The sequence below is a fragment of the Harpia harpyja genome, chromosome 19 (genome assembly GCF_026419915.1).
Source record: "Harpia harpyja isolate bHarHar1 chromosome 19, bHarHar1 primary haplotype, whole genome shotgun sequence".
Lineage (NCBI taxonomy): Eukaryota > Metazoa > Chordata > Aves > Accipitriformes > Accipitridae > Harpia > Harpia harpyja.
The window spans coordinates 2532288-2546407 of record NC_068958.1 but is presented as its reverse complement, the minus strand read 5'-3'; the positions used below and the strand labels follow the sequence as shown (position 1 = coordinate 2546407).

Below are 14120 nucleotides of genomic sequence, written 5' to 3'. Positions count from 1 at the left end.
GTCACATCAGTCACTGACATTAAAGATCACCATTAGCATAATCTCTCTCCCCATTACTGTAAGACATGAATGGTAACCGAGAATGAGACAAATGTTCTAGAGACAGGAGCGACTCCTTCCGTCTCTGAGGCCTCTCCTGCTATCATTTGAGCTCACTTATGCTGCTCCTATTTTAAGGTTAGGGTAGGTATTTAATCTTTCCTGTTCAAGCAACTCCCTTCTGTCTGACTTTAGTGCTTCTGTGCAACTGTATGGGCGTTTGTGTTCCCTCATCGCTCCAGGTTATGTGTGCAAACTGTGTCGTTTCAGTGCTGCAGTAAAAGCTTTGCTAAAGGAAAAATAGAGGGATCTGTTGTGTCTGTCCCTGCCCAGGCAGAAGGAGCTCAGCGGTCCTGCCCATCTGCCAGCCATGGCTGGAATACTTTGGCAATTTAGGAAGGCCATCAGCATCAGAAATTTTCAATCCTTGGGCGTTACAGTTAATTTTGCTGTCAGCCAGTCAGTTAGTGGAGTGATACTAGGAAAGCAACGTGGATTTACATGGGCGGGGGGGTCCAGCTGACCGGTACACGGGCAGCAGCCTGCCTGTGTTCCCCTCTCACGAGCTGATCTGCTGGTGAAACTCCCCAAAAGTGGGACACAACCAAGTAAGTAAGTAAAAGTCCATCGTTTGAGTGCTTACACACGTGGCAATGGCCAGAGGGGAAGGCTGTATTTTCAGCTAGCCAAGTCAAGACACAATTAAGTGCATTTCTGTCAATTCATGAATAACACTTGTAGCTTTGTAACAGACTTCATGACTCACATCGAAGTCTTTTTCCCGTATCTGACTCTTTAAAAGCAGCTTGTCAAATTATCAGCTGCATGTTAATTCAAAGGTTATTCCAGTTGAGGGGTTTTTTTTTTAAAGAAAATTTCCAAAGATAATTTTTTTGAAGTTAAAGTTGGGTTTTTTTGTACAGCTACACACTGGCTTTTCCTTTAGCAAAGCAAGTTGTACTGAATGCTGTGCTTCTGCAATAGCTGAACCCAGTTTTACTGAGTTAGAAAGCTCTTAATTTTTTTAATTGCTTTATGTGATTATTCTGCTGCTGATTTTTAGCTTCACCTGAATGAACAGTACAACTGTGGGGTCTTGGCTTCATGCAGCAGCTCTTCTCGGATGGAACCCTGGTTTGACATCTGATCGTGTTGTTTAAAATCCTGCACCCCAAAAGGCAGTAGTGCTCACTGCCCCTGCTCACGCCAGCGAGTTGTCCTCGCCTTGATGGAGGGTGACCACTTTGTGCCGAGACAGCAGTGCCTACGTCTGTCACTGCTGCAGAGCCTGCTGCCTGGCAGGAGGCAGGCAGCACTAACAGCTCGTGCTTGGCTTCCAGCACGTCCAAAGCGCCCACCTTTATCGTTGTAGACTGAAGAGCTTGTGTAAACCCAAAATCCCACCAGTGCAGCTTCTCCTGCCTGCGTTTAGCCCTGCGCTGTTAGTGTGAGGAAGATGCCAGATGCGTTTGCCATTCACTCACTCTAACCTGCATTCCCCATGTGAAATGCCAGACTCTGCTAACAACCCATTCTCTGAACCTGCCAGTGACCTGCCTGCCCAGTGGAACGCAGCATCGCTCCTAGCGCAGTGTGGAGAAGACTGAAGAGGAGGTGTCGGCAAGCGGGGTTATCTGATACGGGTTTGCAGCTAGTCTAATGCAAGGAGAGGGGCATAACTGGGTTACGGGGAAACCCTGGCAAGGGCAAAGCCCTACTAGGTAACATGCCACATGTGTTTTCTCCTCCTGTGTCTGTCCTTGCGTGCTGTAGTACCAGCAGGACCTAGTGGTGCTGCAGGACAAGCTTCGCATCTCCAACAAGAAGCTGGAGGAATATGAGACTCGCTTCAAATGCCAGGAGGAAACAACGCAGAAGCTGATGCTGGAGTACCAGGCCAGGCTGGAGGAGAGTGAGGAGCGGCTCCGCAGACAGCAGGAGGATAAGGAGATCCAGATGAAGGGCATCATCAGCAGGTACAGGGGAGATGGGAGTGCTGGAGATGACAGGCATGCAGCCTGGCTGGCATTTAGAGCCAATCCCCACTCTGGAGAATCATGTTTCTTTGGAGCTGCAGGCAGGTTTCCCATGTGGGTTTTCCAGCATTTATTCACTCCTGCCCTTATGGGTTACAGCCCCTGCAGGGGATTTCAAGCACTGACTCTTTGGGTCCCCCCATCAGTGTTAACCTGGGACAAGGAAAAACCCTGACATTTTCCTGATTGACAAAGGCAAAACTTCAGGAGGGGAGAGCTGGCAGCCTGCCCCAGTTCTCGGAGGCTCTGGCAGGCTTGGTCTTCTGTTCATATGAGCGATAGATGTAAAGATCAAAATGTTCTTTTCCTGATGTTTTGCTGAAGATCTCATCACCATCCCATTACTCCTAACTATAAATCCCCTTCTCCCACGCAGTGGGATGTGGTGTTTACGTTTGTCTAGCACATACACTGTTCCAGTGCAGCTAGCTTCACCTTTACCTGAGCCAAGCCAACTTAATGCTTTTAATCAGCCCACATAAATGGGTCAGCCTTCACTGTTCTGTATCACTTAAGCTTTGGGACAGTCTGCTATAGAGAGCTCTAGAGAAGAGTAAGAGCCAGAAAAAAGACTGATTCTAAACTATTGGTTTGTGTGTAAGAAGAGGTAGCGCCAATGACTCTGTCTCCTTTGTGCTCAAAAGCACAACTGCGGGTCCTGGGAGGATCTCTGTGTGTGCCTCAGCATTGCAATTTCAGATGAGACGGTTTGACCTGGTATGGATGATGGGGGCTGCTATGTGAGGCCAGTTCCATCTGTAGACTAGCTTCTCTGGTATTGCACATCTCTTCCTATGTATGCGCTTCAGAGATGTACGTCACCTCTTTGCTTCCTTGGTGTCAAGGACTAAATGAGGACATGATCTGTATTGTTCACTCTGGGTGGCTGATTTAGACATGTATGAGACTAGTATCTGGGCTTAGCAGAGCCCAACAAATCTAATTTTTTTTCTTGTCCGTTTGGCTACCAGACTGATGTCAGTTGAGGAGGAGTTAAAGAAGGACCATGCAGAAATGCAGGCTGCCGTGGATTCCAAGCAGAAGATTATTGATGCACAGGTGAGTCCCCAATACCAGGGTGAGTCTGCCAACGTGCAGCCTCCCTGCCATGCAGCAGTGCCAGCTCAAGCACGGCGAGACTGTGCACATGGGTGAGTCAGCAGCAAGCTGCAGTCAGCGACAGAGCCGTTCAGACTTCAGCAGGATGCGATTTACTGTCACAGCATTTGCATTCGTACAGCTGTTTCCAGCCTTGGAACTTGGCAGGTGACACAGAGGATGGCGGGGGGGAGGTTTGTGGAAGGATCATGCCCATGTTTCAGTCAGTTTGTGGAAGGATCATACCCTTGTTGGCTCAGTCTGAGGTCCCCAGAGCTTTGCTTGGTGCTTCATGTTCCAGTTGTGCTTGCAGGACCTGGATACAAGGAACAAACACAAAGCTTAGCCAGAGCAAAGCCAACGTGTTTTTTCAGCCTTTGGGTTGCGGCTTGCAGGATTGGGAAGCGCAGTTATTCCTTTGGATTACAATGGCAGAGGAGCATCAGATGATGGGTGCAAAACACTATGCTTGGAAAAGAGAATCTGAAAATACGGTCCATAATCTTTTAATTTGTCTAGGCAGAGATCAGCATCTTCTCAGCAGCTAGGCCTTCCTACAGGTTGTGGCTAGGTGATAGTATATTCTAGGCTTACTTTTAACAACCCTATTAATCACTTGTGAGTCACTACTCATGACTAATTTACTGTATAGCTAATTAAAAAGGAGATGAGACAGTAGTAACTTTGTAAAAAGAATCACTGTTTTTCTGTAGAGTAATTTGTTCAAAGCTAGTAAATCACCATACTCCTTTCTGCACTCCAGCAAAGCCTAGCAGATACAGGGGCGTCCGTAAGGTGCTAGCGGTGAAGACTGCAGCCTGCCAGCAGCTCTCGACAGGCTGTCCTGTCTCCTGCCATTTTCTGTGTTACATGTGAGGCTTTTACCATGAGGCAGTCTAAACTGTTCTCTTTTTGTCATCTCAGGCTGTACAATAGCGTTAGACTTATCCATACATGGACCTTCAAAGTTACACACAAGCAAACTACTGTGCCCCTCTGAGTTGGTTCTGTTCCTTCGTGCTAATGGCAGACAGAGAGGGATGATGACTTGTTCAGTGTCAAAGAGCAGGAGTGGCAGAATCAGGCTGCAACATGGAAGCTCTTGCTCCCGTCCTTACAATACTGTAACTGGTAAGAGTTGCCATCAAAGCCACCCTGGGAGGCCACAAGTCATTTGAACTATTAATTTACACTAACAAAAATCAACTAAACACTGACAGGAATAACTATCTTGGGAGAGCTTGGTTTTAGAAAAGGAATCTTGTAATCTTTGTAACAGCTGCAGTTAGAGCAAACAGTACAATGAATTTCTGTATAACTGAAGAATTAGAGAAACCATGTTACCTCCATTTTCTTCAGGATGCTAAAATGAATTTAGCTCATTGCACAGGCAAAGTACATTTGTGGCCCTGCTAATAGCAGTGGATTTGAAAAAATGCTGCCCTTCTTTGAGCACTTAAAAACCCCACACCTAAGAAAGCCAAAGAGAAAGGTCCTGGTCCAAGAGGCCTCTGGGTCGCTGTGTCAGGACAAGCCCTGGCATCACGGAGGGACAAGTCTCCATGCCTTTCCACTGACTGTTCCCCTCTGCCTGTTTGTTTGCAGGAGAAACGCATTGCTTCATTGGATGCTGCCAACGCACGGTTAATGAGTGCCCTTACTCAGCTGAAAGAGAGGTACAGCATGCAGACACGTAATGGGATCTCCCCCACAAACCCAACTAAATTGCAGATTACAGAGAATGGAGAATTCAGAAACAGCAGTAATTGTTAACCCGTGGAGGGCGCTGCCGCAGGAGAGGAGGCCTGGCCAGAGAGACCGTGCAGCAGCAGGTGTGAGCCGCGGCTTCAAAGAACGGCTGCTCTCTCCCCCCAGAGAAACCAGCTCCTTACTGCGGACGGCGCGCTTGACTGAGCCTTTGTGGGAGATGCTAATGCCAGCACATTGAGGGGACGGAAAGATCGAGTGTGAGATGAGTGGCATAAGGAAATAACATATATTTGAGAATCGCTGTCACTGTTGGATTTAAATCAGTGTTTAATGTTTAAACAAAAGTAACCTTTTCCTTCTAAACTGCCCAAAGGATATGCCTCACCCCTCCCAGCAAGGAATAACGTCCTTGGCATTGCAGTAAGCGAAATAAAGGGAGCTGGGCAGAGCCTGCAGCAGGCAATGGCCCAGTAAGTCCAGTTAAAGTGTGCTGCTGGATGTAGCCGTACGAGGGATGGCAGCAAAGCTTGGCCCGCTCCTCCTGTGACTCCCCCTGGAGCACAGCCCTCTCCCAAAGCAAACCCCGAGCTGAGCCCAGCCGCCTTTTTCCTTATGTGGCTTTTGTGAGGCCACTGACTTTTACAGCGGGTGACTGTCCACGGGGCATTTACGCAGCTAATTAGTGTTTAATAACTCCACCCATATAGGGAGCACAGTCCAGATGAAAGGTCAGGGCGCACTCTGTGCGATGTGGTAGCCAAAGGGGTGCTGCGTGGGGAACCACGGTGGCAGGGCAGTGGAGCAGGGCATGACTGGTACTGCTGGGGCTCCTGGGGGTCCCTGGGCAGCCCAGGGGAGCAGAGCAAGCCCAAGGCTCTGGCACGCAAGTGGAGGGAGGAGCTGGCACCCGGAGAATGGCGACTTGATTCCTCTCTACAGCTTCTGCTCTCTCACAAGTAATGGGGAAGAGTCATTGTAAGCAATAGCCCCAGTGCACTGTCCCCACGCGCATACTTCTAGCCACAGAATAAAGTAAATGTTGCCTGAGCTTGGTCCCCGAGCTGTGAATGAGGTACAGGGGCTGGATTTCCTGGTGCCCGTTGTGGTAGAGGGGGAGTGAGGGGCTACGTGAAATGGCCAGCTTCTTGCTTGACAGAGGGTTCGTTGTGGGGATGTAATGCTCTGTGCAGAGATTTTTTACTATTTCTGGGGAGAAAAACAGACAAAGAAACAAGAAAAAGCCCTGAAGAACCATGAAGATCGGTAATTGTATTTCTTTTCTTTCACAGTATGCATTAGAAAAAAAAAGATCCCATTTTCTGGAATACTGTCCTCTTTAAATTGGGAATGAGCACTGCATGGAAATTAACCGGCTCGAAGAATGTAAAACATGGTCATAAGGGAGTAACCAACAAGAACAGCAGCCACCACCGAAAGCCCCCTTGTCAGGAGCACTGTGCAGGCATAAGCCAGGATTAGACTTTCCTAACTGCTGAAACACGCAGATTCGGCACATTCAGACACGTTGTGCTCAGCGGAGGGGTCACCTCCTTAACGGGGGATTGTGCCGCTGACCTGCCGCCACGGTGTGTTTGTTGGTTTGTGTTTTTTTAAGTTAGTACTTCATGACTCCCACTCTCAGAGCAGGTCACTCGTACCAAGAGCCAGAGAGATTTCTCTGAGATACGGATGACAGTGTACAGTGTACAGGACATCTGCCTATTTCTCCCACTAAAGTTTAATACACTGCTCAACGCCTGTCCTAGCTCCTCCTGCCATGTGTAAATGTACAGTCAAAGGGACTAGGATGTTCACTGAGCTCTGCACAGCTTAGGTACCGTCTCCAGCCTCACACTACCTAGGCTGCCTGAGCAGGACACTGTTTGCCAGTAAGCTCCGCATTGCCATGCTGCCCCACAGCCGTAAGGCTCATTAACAGCATTCTTCCACATGCAATTGTTTTCAAAATTAAAGATGCTTTTTTTCCTAAACGTTTTTCTGTTCCCTGGAAGCCCTGGGCCAAGCCCGGTGCGGCTTGGTCCTTGGAGGAGCGAACGTGTTGCACTGAGGTCTCCACAGCCCGCCAACGCCTGCAGAGTGGTGCAGTCACACAGCAGACCCCAAACGGAGCTCCTCAGAGAAAAGTAATAACTAAGTATTTATGACAAGTACAGTCACCTTTGAATTTTGGAGACTAGCACAGATGGCTTTGAAGAACCTCACAAAACTGACAAGGTTACAACTGGAGAAAGACCCAGACAGGTTAGGAATATACAGGGTACTGTGAACCGTTGGGTACGTACACTTAACATCTGCCATTGTCTCAGAGTCAAACACATTATAAGAACCCTGCAAAAAGACTATTTTAAACTGCTGTTGCCCTGACATGTATGTTTAGAGCTGATTGTTTTTGAGTTCCAAAATATTTGTGTTGCGAGAGACGGAAGTTTTTCAAGAGAGAAGTAACATAGAGGAATGGAAACGCTAACAGGGCATGGGGGCAGGTGCCCCACCAGCAACATGTTTCCATTCATACACGGAAGTAATTTTGGGATGCAGTCAGTGCTCTCCGTAAGAGCTGGAAAAAAGAAACACCCACAAAACAATTGTTTAGTACTGAAGCTAAGCACAGTACATCTTAATCTTCTCAACCACAAGCCAAGGCACTGCTCCCCCCCTGCCCCGATCTGTCAGAAACTCCTGGTTAACCTCAAACTTGCAAATTACTGAACACATATTGTTCTGCTGAAATAGCAGGAATGCTTAAATCCTTCCACAGCGAGTTACTAAAATCTTAAAAGTTCCAGTGCCAACACCTTCTGGAGTTGTTGCTTAGTTTCCTGAGCCAGTATGAAAAGAAATTCAGGACAAAGTCTCGTTACAGTAGATTCCCCCCCCCACCACCACCTTTTTCCCTGTCTCCTTCCCCCGCAACTGTCAACAACTGGACCTAAACGTGACCCTCCCCTAAAAAGGTGTGGGGGTAGGTTTTAAGATCCAGGCTCAGTTCAGTTCTGTTACTTCAGTTTGTGTTTCTGTTATTTATAAACTGTACATTTATCTATGTGTGTGTGAGTGTGTGTGCGCGCACACGTGTGCGTGAGCGAGCGCGAGGGAGCCAGCGAGAGCGTGTGAGCGCACGCGAGCCCCGCGTGGCCAGGTTACCCGACGTGGCCTCAGACCTGGTATCTGGCGTAGCAATACCAGAGGCAATCCCAAGAGGTGCTTGCAGCACCAGAGCAAAGCAACCACTGTCCGTAATGTTTTGTGATCGGCTCCATTTTCTTTTTCGTTCTTGCGCTTTCTACAGTAAGAGGCTGTTCTAGTGCAAACTCGTCAAAGTGTAAACAAAACACTCAGATTTTTATCTTAATACAAGTCTTAATATTTTTTTTGTAAATGTTTTCAGTGTTTACTGTAACGTATCTATCTCACTAACAGTTGTATATAGTAACTTACTTCTGGTGCTGCTTATTCAGTCAGGATTTGGTTGTATCTCACTGCTGTTTTGGAGAGGTGGATTCAAGCTAGCAAATCTGGATCCAGACGCAGGTTATGATTTCAGCCTCTTTACTTTGGGGATCTGAGGGAAGAGAGAAGCCAGGGATCCAGATTTGAGGGTTGGTCCATCTCAAGGATTCTGTTTTAAGAGTTTTGATTTGGGGTTTTGTTAAACTGTAGTGAACACTTCTGAAAAATGAGCAGAGTTTTGTGTGAAGGGGGATGAAATGGACTGAACAGTAGCCCAAGGTCTCTACAGACTGTAAGTATCATCATTTTGGGCAGGGATTATGGCTTCAGTGCCAAAAGATTGGAGGGACCTAAGTCCTTCCCCATGCCAACTAATACTACAGTGTAGTCACCAGCCCCTCACCAGTTTAAGCAAATCCTGCTGCCATCCAAAGAGTCCTGCGTCCCTCTGCATCGTCATTTGAGTCTGGTTGATTTTGTTTTCTGCTTCTGCAGTTGTAAAGCACTGATTGCACTGTGAGAACACGCTGAATCCTCTGGCCTGGCAGCCAGCCCCGTAGGTTACTGCAGGGTGCAGGACACAGGTTCTGCTACTAAAAATATTCCTAAAGGGAGAAGGGACTTGGTGGACCTGAGCGAGGCATCACAGGCTCTCCTAGGAAAGCAATCAGCAACTAATCAATCATTTCCAAAGTTAGAGCCCTCATAGGCTTTTCCCTGTTACTAATGTCCATACCCAGATGCAATAGAAAACACACTGAGGTCTGTTCTGTGATGAACAAGGAGAGGATTTTTGGTCACAGGAGATGGGAGATGCCCTGATGCATTTGGCCAGGACAGCCACAAGGTGTGGCTCACGGATTTGATCTGCAAGGGGCTCATTTCCCCAGCGATCCCAGGGAAGGGGTAGCAGCCCCTGGGAGATGCCTTTCTGAAAGCAGCGCCTATGACCAGCGGTGCCCAGCAGCTCCACCAAGGTCACTGCCCTGTCCGTAACCCGTAGCTTTGCCTGGAGAGCGTGAAGCAGAAAGTCCAAAGGGAACAACTGTGACACTGTCCCTGGGGCGGGCGGGAGGGCTCCCGTTGCAGCACTCCGTCCCTCCCGCCCGCAATCACTGTAGGGGTCAATCTCCTTCCCAAAGGTTTGCGTTCAAAGCAATCCAGGCCTCCAGCTTGGCCACTGGGACCTGACGTGGGTCAGAGCGCGCGGCCTCGTGGCCAGCAGGAGATCCCTCAACTGGCCACAGAAGGGACGCTGCCCATCTCCAAGTAGGTCTCTGACTCTTCAGGGCAATTCCAGAGGAGACTGCTCAGTCACAAGGCTTGGACGTGTGGCACCTGCCCTGCTGGTGAGAACTGCCAAGCCCTGCTCTAACCCTGCACAGATAACTGTTGCCTTTTTCTTTTCCTTTGGGGAAAATTACACGGGGGGGGGGGGGGGGGGGGGAGAGGGAGGACGACAGCAGCATGCTAACATGCAGCTGATGGGCTTTACAAACCAAATCCAATCTTGAGGGTGTTGCACAACATTCAGAAACAACCACGCTTTGAAAAAGGGTGTCACGTTCAAGCATTGACTTTCACAGATCACCTGAGCTGTGACATTGCTGTAAATGCCATGTGGTTCTGCATCAGCTACCGGTACCCCAGAGTGCAGTCTCCATGTTCACATATTCCTTTATCATACATCACTGTGTCTTAAGATATACCTCTCTCTGTATATCTGCTTAGGCTGATACTTGTTCCTGATAAGCAGTCGCTATGTTTTATATCCTCTTATAAAGAAAAACAAATCTTTTTTTTGTAAGTATGTTTAAAAACAAAAAAGCAAAGTGGAAGTGTTTGCTGAATCTCCTTCAGCTCCTTTTAAACTATGTAATAATGTACAGAGAAAGTTGTTGGTGTTCAAAGAAATGATGTGGCCGTGCAATTTATGTACATTTGCAATTAGAAATATTAAAGATTTATTTAGATATTTTACATAAGTGCTCCAGAACCTCAACTCAGTCATTTCCAGTTTTTAGAGCATCCTGGCACATGCTGGCCACCTGCACACAGGAATATTTGTCTTATCTGTCTCCCGAGACAAATCATCTGAAATGCTACTGCCAGTAGCATTTCAGCCATGGCCTGGCTGACCACCACCTTCCCGTCTTAGCGCCCATCACGCAGTTTTGGGGGAGGGCTGGACACTAGGGGAGTCCAAGGGCCCGCAGGTCTCCCGGGACTTGGCCAGGAGCCACAGCCCTGATGTGGGCATTTGCAGCCACGGTAGACGCCAGAAGGAGAAGACGCTGTGGGAGGTAGCAGCAAACGCTCACAGCTAGTCCTCCATCTCTGACACCAGCCAGTGTACTGAGGGTCAGAGCCCAGATTTGACTGGGACCAGAGATGCGGAACAGGCTGGACACATGCTCCCGTGAACCGAGGCAGCTCCGGAGGGAGGGCAGACGCAGCAGAGGACTGTGGTCAGGCTCACTCAGCACAGGGAAAAACACCACCCCTGTCCCTCTGCGGACAAGGAGGACAAGCTGTCTGAATTCTGGCACCAAACCGTCCCTGCCATCCCAGAAAAACCCTTCGCCAGCCCCTGCCTGGGCACGCTGACCCGCTGAGCCGCCTGGACAGCAGTGCTGGGGCTGCACGAGGCCGTTACTGCCCGGCCGACCCTGGACAGGCAGACCTTCTGCTGCCCACAGCCTGCCCGCGCGCGCCCACTGCCCACCTCTCCTTCCAAACCGCCCTTCTTCGTCACTCCAGCAAAAGTAGCAGAAAACTTGGAGGAGAGTCATCAAAACCCTGGGCAGCATCAGCACCTCTGCCTCATTAACATCACCATAATTAGCTCCTCTGGGAGAGAGGGAAAGACAGGCTGGCTGCATCAAAATGACTCGGGATGTGGAGACCGCCTGTGGCCATTCCTGTGCTCAGACAGCAGCTCCGCCGCGGCGGCACTGGACCCAGGCTGGTCACTGGCGTCTGCTGGCTTCCAGCAGCGTGAGCGAGCCAGATGGGAGAACCCTCTGCTGCTGCTTCTGCCAGGAACCGGCAGCTGCCCAAGGAGGGAAGGCAAAAGCCACCCAGGCTAAAATCCTCCCTCCTGGCCCTGCCTTCCCCCTCAGACCCTTCCTGGCCACCCTGCAGCGTTCTACGCAATCACCTGCATTTAACTGCATCAGTCCTTTTGAGCAGGACCCCCACGGCCCCGCACAGGACTGCACAAAAGGCAGCATTTCCATTACGAGGGTGCAAACACAGCCTGTCCTGCTCTCAAACTCCTCCCTGCGCCGCCTCAAGGTGAAGGTCCCTGGGCAGCTGCTCTTCCAGCACTTCCCCAGTGTCCAGGTAGCAGCAACTGCTCCTGCTGCCCTTCCCACCACGGCTACAAAAGCCCCGAGCATCCTCCACACGCCACGCACCTGAGCGCTAATACCTGACCCCTCCTCATGACACAGCCAGGCACTGAAACCGTGCTTTGGAGGAGGTTTGAACCTTTGGTCCTGCAGATCACCAGAGCCTCAGCCGCCTGCCTGCTGCTGGGCACCGCAGCGAGACCATCGCCTGCACCACGCTCTGCGCCCGGGCCCTGGGCCCTGCAGCACTGCCCGCTTGGGAAGGTCCTGCCTGCTCCATCAACCCACGTCTCTGCTCCTTGGTGTTACCAGACTGGGCTGGGGAGCTCTCGTGCCTCCAAGTTTAACCTTGTTGATTTTGAAGGTTGAGAGAGAGAGGGAGAGAAAGAAAAAAACAGCCCAGGAAACACAGGACATCTCAGAAGCTGCTGCAAGGAGGGATTAGTCGAGAACACCTTGATTTGAATAAAACCTCTTTAGTGGGCTGTTATGGCTTCATTAGAGCAGAGCTAAATTCTCAGCTGAAAATACCCAGAACATCTCTGTGCACTTGACAGCTTTCAGCATCTGAGACTCCGGAGCCTGGCTGCAGCCGTTCCCAGCAGGTTCAAGCAGAGGCACCGCTCCGCAGAAGGGCAAGGCTGGGAGAAGCGAGGCTCTGAATTGCAGATCAGCAGCCAGAACAACAACGGGAATATGGGGCTGGGAGGCTGGGGATCACGGATGTGTGTGTTTGAGGGTTTTTTTAATCTGAAGAGCCATTTTAGCCCAAGACTCGTCAGCAATAATGATGTTGTAGTAATTGCACCCTTACAGGGTTTGTATTGGGTTTAGTAAGTGAGAGTCACTAGACTGTGGGCTGCTCATGATGCCAGTCAGCATCTCCTCCATCACAACCCAGTAAGCAGCAGAGCCTTCGCCCAGACAAGGCTGAGGTGGTGCAGCCATGGTCCCACTCCATCGCCCCGGCAAAACTGACTGCCACAGCAGCAACTGGCAGCTGCGAGATGTCAGAGCTGGACACGCGAGGCTGAGCCCGCTCCACCAGCGTGCAGGCTGGCCACCCTTTACAAACACTGGGGCACCTGAGCAAGACCATCCTAGGAAAAGCTCACTGGCCAAAGAAAGAGTAAAACTCTATGGAATGTGTGCATGGAGTAAGGGATGAATCCAGCAGCTCTCCTGATCCTGTGCTGGGAGTCCCAGCCCTTGCAGGTGCAGAGCAAAATTTGGCAGTGACACCCTGAAACCTTAACAAGCAGAAGACAAACTTAAAAACAACCATCCAAAATAATTAAGTATCATGATTTTTAAGCCAGCCTTACAGATAGATTCCTGGTTATTAAACACTTGGTACTTGTGATGTTATGGACCAAAGTGGGCTCGAATCCTCATTTGCAGGGCACATAGAAGTGGGACATCACACAGAGCAGAGCATCACTGCAAAGTGATTTGGTGCATAGGCTAAAGCTGGTTTGAAAGACCTTCAGTTAAGAAACAAGTTAAAAAAAATACTCCAGGATTCTGTGATTGTATGCATGTTAACCCCCCCGCCCCATCACAGCACAGCCTTCCAGAGACTTGCTCTTCTCACCATCATTACTAGAACCTTAAACTCAACGCAGAAACAAAGTGGGATCCCTCATTCCTGGCCAGCAGAGCTGCAGCCCCAGACGTGTTATTGGTGCCACAGGGACGGGTGCTCCCTGCGTACGAATGCACAGCTGGTCCTGGGGGAGAGTGTGTTCTTGGGGTTAAGACGAAAAAAAACCCAAAACTAACTTGATCTCAGATCTCTTCACCAGCGCAGGTTCAGAGCTCCTGCCAAGAAGTTACTGAAACACAAACAGCCATGGAAAAAGCTAATTCCATTTTCTACTTCAGCAAGTTGGGCTAATATTGATACACTAAGCTGCTGCAAGCCATGGGTGAGCATGGGCATCCCCGGGACTGTTATCCCCATGCAGCACGCCAGCACTGGCTTTCTCCAGAGCCAGCCACCCGGAACAAGCTCTACAAGAGTTTCCACTTCATCCCCAACACAGTATGTTTGCCCTGAGGCTGTAATACAGCTTTTCATTGCCAAATCTCATGCATCAGGGTCCCAGCACTGCTGAGAGACAGGGCAGCGACTCTTCCACCTTCCCTCTGCTCCCCCTGCTCTCTCGTCCGGGCGAGTCTCATCCATGCAGGCTGTGGCTCCGGCCGTACCTCGCACATCCCGGGGAATGAGCAGCCGCAGCTCCCCTGGGCGCCTGCCAGGGATCAGATCCCCTCAGCCACCGCCTGCCAGGCATCTCAAACCAGGGAAGCCGCAGGCTCCCAGCACCTTTGAAATGGGCAAATGCAAGGGTCCTGCCCACCGCGCAGCTGAGGACAAAGCAGCAGCCAGCACAGTGGCCACCGACAACTG

At 50.0% G+C, this 14120-nt stretch overlaps 1 protein-coding gene across 12 annotated transcripts in view; it reads left to right on the top strand.

The window, feature by feature from the left end:
• The window catches only part of DAB2IP (DAB2 interacting protein), a 211994-nt gene extending 201655 nt beyond the window's left edge, over nt 1-10339 (top strand). For 10 of the 12 annotated variants that reach the window (XM_052814269.1, XM_052814272.1, XM_052814270.1 and 7 more), the window contains 3 exons: nt 1813-2015; nt 3047-3134; nt 4779-10339. In XM_052814269.1, coding sequence (XP_052670229.1) covers nt 1813-2015; nt 3047-3134; nt 4779-4946 — 459 coding nt within the window. In that variant the 3' untranslated portion in view covers nt 4947-10339. The remainder of the gene's footprint in view (nt 1-1812; nt 2016-3046; nt 3135-4778) is intronic. The other 2 variants (XR_008239251.1, XM_052814271.1) reach the window with 2 other exon arrangements.
• The last annotated feature ends 3781 nt before the right edge of the window (nt 10340-14120 follow it).